Consider the following 17,041-nt stretch of genomic DNA (forward strand, 5'->3'; position numbering starts at 1 on the left):
TCCACCCTGGTGCTCAATTCCCACTTTCTATTGACACTGCTGGGGCTGCTGCCCTGCCCCACTCCTGCATGGGCATGGACACCTGCTCTCCCTTGGGAGTCCCTGGCCCCAAAAGGGCAGGAAACTGTGGCACAGAGCTAAGTGATCCCATCAGAAAGCCAAGAAGCCTTACGATAGCTCCTTACAAGTACTTCCTTTGGGAAATTATACTCGACTGTTTTGGCACTCCCTTACTTTGCAAGGAAAATTAACCTCTCTTGGCTTTCCAGAAAGAGAAATATAAGTGGTGCCAAAACACTTCCTAAAAGCAAAATAAGAAAAAATAAATTAAATATATCCCCACTTCTTAAAGAAGAGGGGGTGGAAAAAAGATTAAAAAAAAAACAAAAAACCTCAGACTCCCAATTATATCTAAAAGTTCAGGCCATCATATTTACAGCCTTCTTTTATCATGTTTCACCCACTTTAGAGAATTTGCAATTTAGCCCCAGGTAGGTTTTAAAACTTCCTTATTTGCCTCATAAAACTGGACATAGCTGGGCTGAGTTCACCTTTAAACAAATGAGGGCTTAATTTTCTGCTGTGATGACCACACCACGTATTTCCAAGGTGAGTCAAGATCCCATTTCAGCCAGTATCAGAACGGACAAATTTAGGAAGTATTGCTTTCAGTTCTCTACAGAAACTTTGTGCTGACTGGAGGGAAAAACAAACAAACAAAACAGTCAGAGTAAGATCTAAGTGACTTGAACTTCATGAAGTGATCTAGTAAGTCTATAAACACCCTCTGTAACAGGCAACATTTATGCAGATGTTCACACTTACTCCATGCCAAGTAAATAAAATAGGGTTTTAGTCAGCATTTTTACTTACATTAATAATCACTCCTTTGTCCAGAAGACTCTGTTTTTTTGCTGTCATCACAAAATAATGAGTACTATCTTTATAGTAAACAATATTCTCTAGATCAATTCCTGAAAAGAGAAAACAGATTTGTTAGGAATAATAGTGCATTGCCTGTCATTTGCTAACTGATCCCCATAGGTGTCTTTCATTCTTAGGATACAGTCACTTTCCCTGCTGGGATAAAGCATTAGTGAACAAGATACTCTAAAACAAAGAAGAAGAAAAAAAAAATCAAGATAAGAGATTGGCCTCAACCCACAAGAGGATGTCTCAGCATAATTTCAAGTCATTTAGCATCCTTTTAAGGAAGAGCCAGAAGACTGCCTTAACAATCTTCTGAAGTAAAAAATGGGACCCTAGGGAATAAAGTGCTTTTCAGGTTGCTAGGCCTCTGGCATCGCACCTACCAGGAACTTTGGTTTTAATAATAAAACCAACAATAATAATTATCTGTAAAATTAAGTATGGAATTGCTTGTACTGACTGTGTATGCAACTATTCCGAAAGCCCCTTTCATACAGATGATTTCACAGTTTACATTTTAAGTACTCATAACAGATTCCTGCCTAGTTCCTTCCAGTTTATCAGATCTACACATTAAAAAGCAAGAATAAAATCCTCGCGAAAGGGCAGAGCCTTCTTCCCAGGGTTTAAGCTGTTCAATATGGATACAAACAAAACAAACCATGTCCTAAGGGAAATATCTAGGCACTGAAAATGCTCTTCTAAATTTGTTCAACATAGCAGACATTTTTACTGTTGAGAAAAATTTAAACATGAAAACAAGCTATAATGTGGCAACACCCAAGCTAAAAGAAAACCCCACTGTACCATAAATGGACACCTCCATTGGCAAGATTCTGAAATCAACACTATTTCATCACTTGTTTTTTATTTGTTTTTTCAATCATCTGTTTTTTCAATACAGAATATTTTAAATTATGTTAAGAGGAACAGGAGGGTGGACTGGCAAACAAAGAGTTTCTCTGCTGTCTCTTGCTTTTGATTGTGGAAAAAATGCGGATGAACCCACCCGTTTCCTCTTTAAGGTCCTGGAAGAACTTCTGATTGAAGATGAATGCAACACCACTGATTTCTTCTACCTTGGCCTCTGCAGTCGTGTTTCTGTTTATAAAATTGGCAGTGATAGCTATAGCCAGCTTTCCACGAAACTCTTTCCTCCTGAAACCTGGTAAGGAAAGAAAAGAATTAAATACATGGGAAACTTCACATTGGACTTCCAGGAAGTGTCAGCTCAAGGCAGCTCAGTCTCTTTCCTACATCTAGTCCTACACTTCAGCAAACAACACACCATCAGCAGATTCTATCATTCCTTCAAAATGCTCTTAAATGCAAAGAATCTTTTTCTCTCTACTCCCAGCTGCAAAACTGGAGCTGTACTGCATAAGTCTCACTGAAAAAAAAATAAGCTAAGCAGCAGAGAAGGATCTGAAAAACAGAAACCTCTATAGCAATGCTTAGGTCTGCACAATCTAGCTAATGAGGTTTTCCAAAGATATTCAAGGTTTAAAAATACTCAGTAGCTTAACAGTTATATTTCCAATGTAAGACTGTGTGAAGTTAATTGCTCTCTCACTCCATTATAGCTTCCTTTTTTGACAAAAAACCCACAATCTTGCAATCACACATTTCAGTTTTTCCCTCTTCATATTTCCCTTTTCCATAAGTAAATTCTGAAGTAGGACATAGTATCCTTAGAATATTTTCAGCACACTGCAGATGACTTTCCAGAGAATACATGCATTTTCTAAGAATAAATAAATGAGCAATGAATTTCTGTCTTTGTGCTTTTTGATATGGTCTTGTTTTTATATTGAAATGGATTTAATATGACAATACCAGTTTCTGTACAGAAGCAGTTTACAGTGTACCTAATATTCACTTAGATCTTGGTACTCCAATAACAATCAAGTTCTCAACCCTAAAGACCATTAATAAGGCTAAAACCAGACATTCACCTACCTTCTAATGTGTTCCTTCGGCCATCTGCACCAATAATAACATCAAATTCATACTCTGACAAAGGGTGATCCATGGGAAGAAATTCAGCCCTCCAACCTATCTCTAAAAAGAAAGAATTATTCATCCTTCAGTACTACAATGGAGAAATTAATTCAGAGTCTTAATCCATCCTTAATATTTGTATTATCAAAATTTCTTTTTGCAAGGAGATACTAAAAAGCTACACCAGACTCCTTACAAAACTGCAAATGGATGTCAGAAAACACCTTAACTTCTCAGACTGGGTCAAGTTTTAAGAATTATCAGTGTTCTGTCACAATGACACATCACAAATATGCCTGCATAAAGCAAACCTAGTTTAATAAGAAGGGCAAAGGACTCCCATTTTCTTTAAACAGTATTCAACTGCCTCGAATCATCTCAGACATAAAGCATGTCATAAAAAGAAGTTACTGTGTACAGAACCAGATTCTGATAAACAATACTTTGGTTTTCTTGATCTTCAGGAGGTTCCAGGACTTTCACAAATTCTAGATTGACATGGATTTCAACTCCCAGTATGAGTGCAACTTTGACGAGGATAAGCTGAAGTTGTCGAATACCTGTAGACAGAAAAAAGCAAAAGCTTATTTAACATGTCAGTAATCACAGCTACTACTTAGCATGTCAGCCAACTGACATCCATTGTTAAATACAAACATGCAGCATTATTATTTCCTACATGTAAAGAATGCAAATATACCAGCTATCACAGGATGTTGTTCTCTTCCTCTTAGTTTTCTCCTGCAGCACAATCTTGTAGGTAATAAAATTAATTTAAATCAGTTTCTCAGGATACTTTTTTTTAGAGTTTTCCTTCTTAATTATATTAAAATGATGTGCTAACCAATATGGTGACCATTTTAGAACTGAAAATTTGACAGCATATTTCTCTGTAAAATATCCCACTTTTGCATATTTTTTCATTAGATTAAGGCTTGTGTCTACATTCAATATACTAGAATGGATATAAATTCTTCTTCCTTTATGATAAAAATCTATTGTTAACAAATATAGAACAACAAAAAAGCTGCTCCATAAGACTGTCATGTGCTCAATTGCCATTTTGGTTAAATGAAACCATTTTTTCCCCCTCTGTGTGTGCATGTGGTAGCACTTGCACATTTTTAAGGCAGATACACTTTCTGCCGATCAAGAAAGCCTCCATAAATCTTCTGACCTTGGTACACCTTTTATCTGAACAATGCTCAGGCCTTCCATATACTTACTGATGTGATCGATAGATCCTGCACAGAATTTTCCATAAAATTTCTTTGCTCCCAGTCCCCGGAGGTCGTGGATTGTAAATGGCCAGAGATGCAACACATTGTTTCTTGAAAAAGTATCCCGCTTTTCCACAACAACAACTTTGGCTCCCAGGAAGGCAAGTTCTATGGCAGTCCGCAAGCCACATGGGCCACCTCCAACAATTAAACACTAGCAGAGAAAATAAGCAAGACTTACTCAGGGTTTTGTATTGACTTCCACATAGTTTTCTAACTTACTCCACTGGTATGACTTCATATTCAACTGTACTTATACTACTGAGAGTGTATTACATCATTATTTAAACACATAACCATTTAAATTTTGTTCACATCATGTTCTGTCAATTTATACATGAGGCTATACTGTGCTTCATGAAGACATAAAAGGATCTGATAAAAACACCAAACAGAATAAATAGCAAAAGCCAAACACTTTGAGCATGTACTTAGACATTTCTAAAACTCATATTTAGTGTTTAAGAAGTGCTTGTAGTAAACAGGATTACAGATCCATAAAAGGGAGGTGAAAGGAAATAAGTGGTCTTGGTGCAGGCTTTTTTGTTTCTGCTTTAAAGAAGACATTAATGTACCTTTGCTAGACTTGTTAGACAAATCTATGATAAAGTAGTGTTACAGTAGTAGTTACTCTCTCTTTCAAGTAAGGGTGTATCCTGAATAGAACAGCTCCAGTTCACCTACTGCTCTAAAGGAGGCACATCAAGAGAAAGCAGCAACCTTGTCCTGCTTCTCCAGAGCCAGGGAACACTGCCTGCCCTATTCTATTTCACCAACCAGTGGTCAAGACTCTCACCTTCAGAAGACTGCATTTTAGAAGCTTAGAAGTCTGAGTTTGGGCATCCTCAAAGGAACCACTTCAGAAATTACTACAGAGAATTCTTTCACAAATTTTAGCTCACAGTTCTAAGTTTTCACAGACTATCAAGCAAAGGATATCTAGAAAACAAATTAAAACCCAAACATACCTAATGCTTGCATTTTCATGACTGATTACTAAAAACTGATTAGAAACAGTTTTATAGCTGGAGAACAGTGTTGTTCCACATACCCCTGCATCACTCCCAGACCTCCCAAACCCCATGCCATCAGTTCAAGCACTGGGCTTGGGCAGGGAGGGAAGAGGAGGGCCAGAGTGGAAGGAAAGCTCTGGCTGTGAGTGAGGCCAAGCTGTGCCGTGTTGCAGATCCAAACCCATTATCTCACACGCCAGACATGCTCCTGTGTGTCCCACACACATAGCCAGACAGTGATTACAGTTTCAAAGCAAGCAAGGACTGTATCTGGAGGCTAGCTGGATAGGAGTCTGGTTCCCATTACATTTCAATTTCATAAAATAGAGTCATTTATTTATTTTGGTTTGTTCGTCATTTGTTTTCAAATTTAACAACTTAGGCAAAAATTATCTGGAGCTGACTTTTGTCCATGACTTTTTTCAAACTCGATCGTGAAAGAGCAAAATTTTTTTAAAAATTAATAAATAATTCAAATAAAACCCCACTGAAAGAAAAGCTGCTGTGAGGTGCTTTTGCACTAGGCAAGTGTTTTGTTAACCAGAGGTATTAAATAAGTTAGGTTGTTGCATTAGCCACTTGGCTTTCTTCCTCCTAAAAGAACATATTTAATTCATAATTTCACAAGAACCTCCTCACTGCACGCTAAATATTAAGAAAACATCAGCAGATGTAATTATATAAAGGAAGAAAATGGAGTGCAGATGTTCTCCTGACCAAAGAGGATCACTGGTGGAGTCTGGGTCAGCTCTTTACTGCACATGGTTGTCGTGATTAACACAGGAACTCTGAGCTCTGTCAACTAAGTGATCACCTTCACAGCAACACAATTTTCCAGTAATATTTAGCAAGAAGTTAGAAACAATTTACAAATAAAGACCATGCATGGTTTGATAAGGTGGGGTTGTTTTTTGGCTAGCAACATTATATATAAATAAATGCAACTTTTTGAAAAAACAGTCCTTTGAGATTTAGTCATAGTAGATCTTGCCAAGTAATAAAACCCACACAGAAAACACTTAGTTCCTTCTGAAGCTCTGCAGCACAGTATGTTAAAATTTTAAGGAGGATTCTACCCTCTCCCTTCCTTCTATCACTACTGACAAAATAGCTGCCTAGTTGTCTTGAGAAACTGTGAAAAATGGTTGTGTATTTACTATCATCCATGGTTACCTACCATAAGCATATTTATCTCTGTCTCAGAACTATTTTTGCTTTGATTTATTAAGGACACCTTTTGCTGGTACAGAGCTTACCCTTACATTCTGACCTTTCTTTTGAAACTTCTGGGGTTGAAACCAGCACAAGACCCTTGCAAAGGTAATTCCTACTGTGTTTGTATCTTTACTAAATAAGGAATAGGAACATACCACCGTTCTGTCCCTCTCCTCACCAACTCTGCTTGCAAACAAAGTCAGAGGAGAAATCTTCCTGTAGTCAGCCTAGAACAAACTCCAAATGGCTATTTTCACCTCCTGTTACCTCAGTCTCCTGGCTCATCAGGGGCTGCTTTTAAAATAAACTTGTAATTTCATGCAGATTGTGACAACTGACATCACATCAGGAAGTCTTGAACAATCAAGACTCTTGGATCAAAAAATCCTTAAATCTAACAAACAGGGTTGGACAACTGCCACCAGTTTCTTGACATCAGCATCACCGTTCACAGCTCAAATGTCTTTTAATGGTGCCAGACCCTCTCCTAAAAAGGTAAAGGCCAACTTGACTTTTCAAAGTATCTGCTGTAAATTAATCAAAGTAACAGCTGCCGAAAAGAACTGTCAAAGAGCTTTTGTATAGTACTTGTTCAGGCTGGAAATGAAGGGAGAGACTTGTATAGGTTACACAAAGAGTGAGAACATGACTGAAGAATCAGTATTAAACTGGTTATATTCTGGTTTACTACCAACAGTATTCTATGCTAGTGCAAGATAATACCAAGAGAAAGAAGCTTCTCTCAGTAAAACCTCATAGTATAAAAGGATGATCTGCCTGCAGATTTATGTAAACACTTCCTGTCATTAAATTTCATACACTACCCAAAACCCGCATCTATGTTATAAGACAGGAGCAGGCAGAACAATAAATGAGGAGGAAGAAAACACAGTTACCCGTTTATGTGGGAGACTAAAGCATGTGATTTTGAAATGCCAAATTTCTTCCTTTATGAAAACAATCTTGCACGTATTTAATCCAAAGACCTTAAAAATGCTTAGAATACTGAGCCAGTGTCCTCTAGAAGAGCATACCCATACACTGAGGAAAGGAGCCAGGACAAGAAATCCGACCTGGAGTTCCCAGTCAAGGGGAGAAGATCCGGGTGCCATGAGTGCCCTGAAGGCACCCAGAGGGAGTCTGGTGCCCCTCAGGCACACCTGAGCTCCACCACCAGGACCAGGGAAACTCATGCACGTTTAATTTCCTGCACCAAACTCCAGCTATGCAGTAACTGTCCATACTGAACAGATTGCCCATTAATTCCTACAAGTAATGGTCACAAGTACTTTTCAGGAGAATCTAATGCGAGCCAAACTTACCTACTCTTGCAAAAACCCTGGATATAAATGATGCTAATTACTGATTACAATAAATGCAACAATGAAAATTTTACTGAATTTATCATGAATTCATGGACATGCTGGTTTGATTATGCTCCCGTGAGAGCATTTTTAGAATACTAGTTTAAAAATTCTCTATCAAGAGGACTAATGCAAGTTTACAGGCCAGTAATATCTGCCTATTGACAAACTTAAGACTATTTCAGTTTACAACTCTGAATATTAAGCATGGAAACTTTTGTGCTTCAAAATAAAACATTAATGAGCCCATGCATATTTGACTACTTCAGCTGGTGACTAAATACAGTGTGTTAAAAAGTACTGTATTTTTCCCTAAAAGATAATTACTTGTTTCTGTATAAGTCTTGGCCCACACTATAACCAAGCATATTCTACTCATTGTATTATTTATCTTCAGACTGAAATAGAGCAGAAACTTCACCTGTTTTTTTTCCCCAGTACAATTAAAAGGTACCAGAAATTTTAATTTGTATAAATTAGTATATAAATATACACAGCATTTGGCAAGTCTCATAAGCTTAATTCTCAAAGGTTGATCTGACTGTAAGAGATGCTACTTTCTCTCTGTTAGTGGATTCAAGAATGTCAGTCCCTTGAAAATATCCAGAAAATGTTTATGCACTGAAAAAGCATGAGCACGTGGTACTGAGATAAATGGCAGCACAAGTTACTTCTCCAAAAGCACAGTGACACTTTTGCCAGGCATGGGTTTTCTGTCTCACCTCCTGCACAAAATAGACAAACACGTGACTTAAAAAATAGGAGGGGACCCGTACCATTCCCCACTATTAAATATGCAGCCTGTGAATCCAGGCACCTATAAAAAATCTTATCCACTAATCATTTAAAGGCAGAATATACTAATTTACCTTAAAAAATGGATAACAAGTCAGCTCTTACTTTTACATGCTCACAGTCAAGGAACCTACCAGTTGGTAGTAGCATGTAGGTGGGGGATGCAGCCAAACAGCATCTCTTTGTGCAGTTAAAAATAGACAAATCCCTCCATAGCTCAATGCATTACACTTTTAGCAGCCAACTCTAAATCCCTCACTCTTCTCCTGTCCAAAGTACACAATCATTAAATTAGTCCTGGAAAATAAAAGTGCGTTCAATTACAATTCACTCCCATATGTTCCTGGGATGAATAGAGAAGATACAATCACTCCAGGAATTCAAGATTTTTCTCATTTCTGCCTTTCAGTTGTTGTGGAGGCAAAAAAGAGGAGATTAATTTTAGACTGCAGCTCAACAGCAACTGGACAGACAGATATCTTTGTCTCTTTGTTGTCTTAAGGCACACCAAGACAGAAGCACCACTTCCACTCTTCAGTGGAAATGCACACATATACCAGTGAACAAACAGTGAAAGCCCCCCGCCTAAATTAGTTAACTTCCTTTTAGCTTGTATATATAATATTTACACAAATCACCAATTGGAAATTAAAACCTACAGGACTGGATCATGCTGCTAGAAACAGGCACCAGGGGGTGGCTATCCCCACACACCTCCAAGCTGTGGCCTGGTGCTCCCAGTAGCTCTGGGATTCCCCTCTGCCCATGTCCAGACAGCCTGCAGGATGTGGAGGGACAGAAAGCTTTGCCTTTCCATGGCAACCCCTCTACCATCATTTGCTCTGGTCCTCAGGTGCATTTTCACTGTCACCACATCTGGGACTTCTCACATTGGCCCTGGCCTTTGTGTAACATGCAAAGCAACAGGGATGCACCAAGGATTAATCTGACTGACACCACAGGATTACATTTTACGTGGATTTGGGCAAATGTTTATTTGTGATAGAGCTAAATGTGATGCAACACAAGATAGGCACGAAATGTAATGAAACAACACATTTTCTGGATCAGCAATGACTGTTTCCCTGGAAAGACTCCAAAGAGAAACAGCTGCATAAGCAGCTAAGGCAGACGTCTACCAGAAGCTGCAGCAGGAAGCTTTCTCCACCACAATGCTTTTCACTTCATCCCCTTTACCAGAGATGAAAATGCTTCTGGCAAAACCAGGACTGCTCAGCAGGACATTCCTGACTTCCTGACTTACAGTTCATCTTGCATTTGCAGTTTCAGATATTATCACATAAATACATTGACAGCCACTGAATACAACAGTGCAGTCAGATGCACCCTGAATAGCTAGTAGCATTTTTAAAGTTTGAAACATTATCCTTGAAGTCACTGAAAAACAGAATTCTATATGCCACTCTAGACAGCATTTAAAATATTGAGACACAAAGCTTTATTTAAAAAAAATAAATCAGTGCTATGAAAAGAAAAAAGGTTTAGCTCACAATAGGTGTGACGTGATTAGTCAATTTAAGATACAAGTCTAATACAATTTAAGATACAAGTGCTACAATCCTGGTGTACCAAAGAACTTCAATTTATGACTGCTCCCCTGAACTCAACAACCCTATTCAGGTACTCGCTGCTTCTCTACAAGAAGCCCCCTGTACAAAGTGATTGTCATCTCTACAAATCAGCCCAGCCACTGGCATCAACGACGGATGTGTCACTATAAAATAGCATGGCTACCAGATACACCAGAGCTACACGAGTATAGCACTCTCTGCCCAGTAACATGCCTTGCATTAGACAAGATAATTGTACTTGTTGCCTGTTGCCTGGCTTGTTCAATGCTGCTATTCCTATACAACTGCTCTACTAAAAGACCTTGTCAAGAATGGTGATGATAACTGTAGCTAAATATGACAGTGATTTGGAAGGTGTCCACTCAATCACATACATATATAGGAAAGGGACAGTTATTAATACATTAATATTAATATTAATACAAAGTGTTGCTGAATGGACAACTTTTTAGAGTGAACACCACATAAACACCACTGTTGGGAAAGTTCAGAGGCAGCTGGGAACAGCAAAGGCTCACGCACCCCTAATTGCCACCAACCACAGAAACAAAACTGTCCTGGTGTAGGAAGAGCAACACGTGTCCGTTTCTTCTTTCAGTCCCACCAGTATTTTACTCTTTGATCCCTCAGCTGAGCACCTCTGAAATCTGCAGTTTTGTCACCTCCTGACAAAAGTCCCCAACTCAGTGACTGGCAAAGTGGAGACATGGCTATATTTCTTCTTAGAAGACTATAATGTGGATTTGAGGCTACCTAATCTAATCTGATTTTGGACCCAGCTCTTTCCCCAGCATTTGTTCCCTGCAGTTGCTGCACTCGCAGCTGGATGAGGCACAATCCAGGGATCTATCTTTATTGCCTCCCTGTTTTATATGGTCAAAATGCCAGAAGCGAAACATTAGCACATTTATTGCATTCATTTGGCTCATCTTTACTGAGATTTTTTTCTCTTTTTCAGAAGATAAGCTTCTGCATGGAAAAAACCACGTGTCGTCTTTTTTCCTGGATGACTTTGGACACACTTGTCCATCCATCCTCTCTGTCTCTCAGATGTATGTTCTAATATTAGATTTGCATTAAAAATCTTTTCATAGTTTGAACTTAAAACAATGGCATGAAAGACATCTGAAACTTACAGTCTGCTATGCAACACAGTCAAGAAAGGCTGCGTGCACAAGAATTCCTTTGTTGATGCACCAAAACTGTCAGGAGTTTGTTATTTAGGGCTTTTCTGAAGAGCTCTCTCAGGCAGCATTGGTCATATTTAATTACGCTTACTTGATCTCAGACCTTTTATAACAAAAAAAATAAATTTAAGAAAATTGCCATTGGTAGACATAATACAGAAACTTCTTTAGAAACTTTTCAGTTCCCCTGCACCACAGGTACAGTTATCTGAATAAAACATGCACATAATCTTACAAGAAATGTGAGTTAGAATAAAAACTATTTTTAAAAAACCTAATATCCCCTGGAAATCAGGCAAGCAGCTTAATCCAAAAATCTCCCCAAATAAAGCATAAAACAAACCTACTACCATCCGTTGGAATTAATACCATATTTGCTCTTTTCTTACTGTCTTTCATGGTAATCAAAAGAGGAAAAAAAACAACACACCCAAAATCAGAAGAGAGATTTTTTTTGGCCAGTTGTTTAAACAACCAAAATGAAAACAAGATAAACCTTGCAGAAAGAATGTTGCCTGACTATCCTGGTCATTAATATGGCTGGCAGCATTTAAGTACCTTGCCTTTTGTTATAGGCTTACATCTGTCACACCAAGACAATGCTTTAAAGCCATCCTTAAAAACTTAACAAGAACCCCACAAAACAAGATGACAAAAAAAAACAATCCATCCAGAAACAGAGAACTGGTGAACAAATATAAAGAAACAAAGGCACTAAGAGCCCTGACAGACCGGAGCACAACAGAGACTAAGCACAGACCAAGCCTCAAGTCCTGGGAGCCTTAGAAGTAGTTGCATTTGTGTGATCAAATACTACACTGAACCTAAAAGCTTTAACTAAAAACCATTAAAACAATCTAATACATCAGCTAAGCTTCTGCTTAGAAGATGAATTTTTAAAGTAACTGGGTTGTCAGGTTATTTCAAGGTAATTTCACAGAATGTTTTAAAATATATCCTAACACATTTTTATATTAGGTGAGTTATTAACCAACACTCAAACCTTTGCTTTTAGAAACCAGTCCTAACTAAACCAGCTAACTGAGCACATACAGAACTAGCCATCACGTCCGACTACTGATTTTTAAATTACTATTTATTCTTAAAGAGCTGAAGCATTTAATCCCATAATTTCTAACTTTCCTAAGCAGAATGACTATGCAGTAGTGTATGGCAGCTATAGCTGAGCTCAAAATGCAGTGCTGTACAAGTAGGCAGCAACTGTGGGCTCCTAGGTTCTATTTTCTTCTAGGATATCATGAAATCTTCAAAGCTACTGAGTTTTCCAGTGCCAGCACTCACAGCCTCTTAACCAGTAAAAAGCCAAACATAACTCTGAAGAGAGATAAGCTGATTTTTTTTTTCTACTTTATTTAACTGGTCACTTGCATGTAGCAGATTACTGTTCTTCACTAATGCTTTTATTTTTACTTACAATTTGAAAACATTACAAACTGACCAACCACGATCCAATAGAGTCAAGAAGAAAAACTGAATAGTTCAAACAACTAGAATTAGAAAATGCATCCTTAGAATAACGTTTCTAGGAAGGTCTCTAATAGCAGGGAAAGTTAACAGTATTTATATGAAACCAACAAACCAGGCTGCTGGCAGCACACCACACATGAAAACCACAACTCCAGCACCTCTAGTTCTTCTTTCCAAATCTTTTTTGGATGAAAATGAAGAAGATACATAGCAGGCCATATTACTGAAAGGAAGAAAGAATACTGAAAAACAAAAGTAAACATAAAATGGTGAAAAAATATAAATAGGACCACGCTTCACATAGAGGGTCTGAGAGCTGAAGCCATAACATTTGGCAGCAAATTGCACATCACGAGGTGTAATAATCTATTTTACACTAATATCTGTCACAATAGAAGGGAGATAAACATATGTAGAAGATCAGTGTTTATTTACATGGCCACATATTAATGATTCTGTTTTTACATTCCAGCCATAGTGAAATTCAGAAGGAGTCACCTGCCTCAATGCCACCAGCTATGCTTGTTCTGCTGCAATCAGAACTGCAGTATCTGGGCTGACAGGCAGTGAACTTCCTACCCCAGATGCCTTCAGCCAAGCTGGCCAGCCCAGCTCTCACAGGCCTGCAGCTGGCTAGGCAGGCAGCGAGCAGACCCAGCAGGCCCCCCAGGTCACAACAGCCCCCACCTGCCAGGAAAGGCTTCATATTCTATGCAATCGTTTTTTCCCTTACTAAAAGCCAACCAAACAAGAGAAAAAAGAACAAAAGATCTGAGAGAAATACCCCTGCCATCCTCCAAGCACTTGCTGATCAGCACAACTTGTTATTAACGATCTGGGTGTGCAGCCCTTGGCAGGAAGCTCACTACCACCTCCTGAAATGTTTCCTAATCTGAGTTGTAATTCACCCTGGAGCAGTTGTTGTATCTAAATTGTAAATCCAACGAGGACAGCAGGGAGCATAAGCAGGATGGGGAGGTGGACACCAATCACAGAGAGGACTGTTTTCTGCTGCACAGGTCCTTTTAAAACTGCTCTTGTAACCCAACCTCATTGTAAGGGGCAGTGGAAGTAAGCAACAAAAGACTAATTCAGTGTGTGGCATAACCACATTTCCTTTTAAGTTAGTATCTTAATCAAATGAACAAAATCAGAGAGTGATGCAAGATGAGCAAGGCCTCATGAAACATCATGGTTGGTTTCTTAAGCAGAAACAGGCATGATGGCCTTGGGAAACACAAGCTGTTCTTCAGAGCTGACAAAGGAGCAGCAAATGTCCAAGGCAAAATGCAGACTTTGAAAAACTAAACAGAATATGATCTAGCAGTGTTAGCCAGACTTAGAGAGAAGGTGCCACGAGTAACAGCTCTGGCTGTGCTTCAAGTAACTACAGTGTTCCTCTTTGGGTCTTCCCTAATACGGGTTAGGTGAAGGTTTCACCTGCACCAACCAGATGGGAAGGAAAACATCCCAGTCCCAGGACATGCAACAGGCCTCCTCAGATAGGCTTCCAGGATCAGCTCCCCTTGCATCAGCACTACACCCTGCAGACTCAGGTTTGGTCTGGTCTGGTATAAGCACCAGCTAATTTTCTGTACCATATGCCAAATTTTTTCTGGGTGTAATACTCCTTTGTTAGAAGGGTCCTAGTAGCTTTTAGAAATTTTATCCTCTTGATCTCGGACCATTTCTTCAACTTCTGGAGATCTTTTAAAATTCTAATCCTGCATTCAAAGCAGTTACAGCTCATTCCAGTTTGGTTACATCTGCACTTCTCAATCCAGCACCCAACTTTTTAATAAGTATTATAAGTAGTAATACACAACAGGAATCAGTGAAATCCCACTTAATGCATTTTCCCAGCCTGGTAGCAAACTAACCCTAACCCTAAACTATTGCTAGCACCACTCTAGCTGCCAACCTGAAATGATTCAACATAAACCATATTCATAAGTTTGCTCATTAAACAAGGGCTCTATTAGTGCCATGTAAGAATTGCAACTTCTCCTTCCCTCAGACATGCTGGGCAACTTCTTAATAAGGGAGGAAGATACTTGCATCTGGTTGTAGTGTTTACAACCAATGCAAGACATCACTATTAATGACCCCATTGTCCATTTCCCAGGTGAATAGTGTAAGAGGGCCAATTTAAAACTAATTTAAGACATCTGAAGATGTTAAGTATAACCCTTCTGTTAGCTGAAATGATAACACTGTCCTCGCTGCCATCACCCAGGGCCATCCAAGTGCTTGTCAGACTCTCACAGTTCTGCAAGTTTCAAAGCAAAACACAGCCAGCTGCCAGGACAACAAATCCCCCTTGCAAAGGCTTTTTCACCACAGGTTCTCCCTTCCAAAATACAGTTTAAACACAGCCAAACATTTCTGAAGTGAGGAAAAGGTTAAAAATCTGAAGAACTAGGAAACTGCAACAATGTCACATTGTGGTATAAACTCAGATTATTTTCCAAGAACTTTTTAATCAGATATGCAGGTTAAGACACAAATATCCTGAAGACCTGAAATGGTAAACAGGTGTTTTAGTTCTGCAGAAACCTAGCTGTTTACAGACACAAGCTGATTTTATGCACAAATATAGACAGGGAGCACCAAAATTTTGAGAACTGACACAAAAGAATTCACCTTTTAGCACTTTAGCAGACAGAGACAAATTAACCCAACTTCAAGAGCATTAAAGGGGAACTTCTACTTTGTCATGACAACAGATCCCTGCTAACTGTTTACCACAGTTCCACCAGTGTTATGACTCTTGAGAGAGAAAATACAAATAGTATCACAGAATGGTTTGGGATGGAATAGAAATTCTGTTACTTGCTTAAGACAATCAGCATCCACTAAAATATTTTTCCAGTTTCACTTCTTACACAGCTCTCTCAGAACTGTGGTATTTTACATTCTACTGAAAGTGTATCAAGGGCAATCTGCACAAATGCCTAAAACAGAAAACAACACAGAATCAGATTTGGCAGCAGAGAGAGAGAAACCACATCCCCAAACCCCCAGTTCTCAGGACAGACCTGGGAACCTCGGGAAGGACCTGAACTGCAGGAGACAGGAAATTGCCTTATTGTCTGAAATCTGGTTTTTAGCAGCCAAGTGTTTAATCACTTCTTGGTGGCAAAAGTTATGTATTTCCTCACTTATCAGTACACAAACATTACCTAAGCAAAGCTGGAAACGTAGCTAACAACAAACTCCTAACAACCACATCTGGCACCCTCAGGGCCTCTCTGAAGCCAGGAAAATGGCCTGACCTGAGTGAAGTGTGGGCAGGGTCTGTGGCTGAGGGCCAGGCATCTGAGACCCCTCGCCCTACACCCACCACCCCCTTGGCTGGCGGGACACAGCCCAGCTGCACCCCACTGACAGACTCAAAAGCACTGCAAAACCACAGCTGTGGGAACACATCCTCTCACAACCTTTTGTTTCATTCAAACTTAATTAAGCCACTGGTAGTGACAATAGTACTGTTTTGTGTGAAAGTAACTGGGTGTCACTCCCTGTGGGAATCTCTAGATTAGGCATAAGATGTCTAGGAAATCAGGTCAGGGTGGGACAGTTCCCTTCCACAAAGCCATTAAGCAAAGGACAGAGAAACAGCACATTACTGCTGTGAAGTAAGTACAGATGTAAAGCTACTGCTGTCTTGCAAGCCAAAAATTTTAAAACTCCCACATGCCTGAAAAAGTCTTATTTAGGCTGTCTGACTATGTTCCTTTGGGCAGTCTTCATTGCTTTTTTGTGACTGATAAAACTGAAAAAATCATGTGTTTGTGGAAATGTCTGTAGGATAATAAAAATAAAGTGATTTCATGAACAAACCACATGCCAAACGTTTGCCTTTGCTGATGTAATTTGGCCCAATCTCATCTTAAAACATGGCTTGAAGAGTGAAATACTTTGCTTTATTTTCAAAGAACCCTGTTTGCTGTGTGTCCTGTCATCATCCAAGCTGTGTGTCCTGTCATCACCCATCCCACCTCTAAAAATTCTTAGAGAAATGAGTGCATGACAACATTAAACAACTGTGGTTTCACTGCATGTTCACAGGTGATGTGCTGCTTCTCCCCTCATCTCAAATCTTTTTACCACTCATTCCCATTAATCCTCCATATTCTTCTTTGAAATAACTCTGTAAAAGTTACTCATTACAGT

At 39.1% G+C, this 17,041-nt stretch overlaps 1 protein-coding gene across 18 annotated transcripts in view; it reads right to left on the bottom strand.

Moving 5' to 3' along the window:
• Positions 1–17,041, bottom strand: part of MICAL2 (microtubule associated monooxygenase, calponin and LIM domain containing 2) — a 106,947-nt gene that overhangs the window by 61,522 nt on the left and 28,384 nt on the right. For 17 of the 18 annotated variants that reach the window (XR_011729522.1, XM_071762271.1, XM_071762272.1 and 14 more), the window contains 5 exons: positions 4,158–4,365; positions 3,375–3,491; positions 2,890–2,991; positions 1,940–2,095; positions 874–974 (listed from right to left, as the gene is read on the bottom strand). Coding sequence is in view for 17 of the 18 variants with exons in the window: in XM_071762271.1 (XP_071618372.1) it covers positions 874–974; positions 1,940–2,095; positions 2,890–2,991; positions 3,375–3,491; positions 4,158–4,365 (684 nt within the window). In the remaining variant the exon portion in view is untranslated. Of the gene's footprint in view, positions 1–550; positions 697–873; positions 975–1,939; positions 2,096–2,889; positions 2,992–3,374; positions 3,492–4,157; positions 4,366–17,041 lie in introns of those variants that run through there. The other variant, XM_071762287.1, reaches the window with a different exon arrangement.

This window comes from Heliangelus exortis, chromosome 18 (genome assembly GCF_036169615.1).
Source record: "Heliangelus exortis chromosome 18, bHelExo1.hap1, whole genome shotgun sequence".
Classification (NCBI taxonomy): Eukaryota; Metazoa; Chordata; class Aves; order Apodiformes; family Trochilidae; genus Heliangelus; species Heliangelus exortis.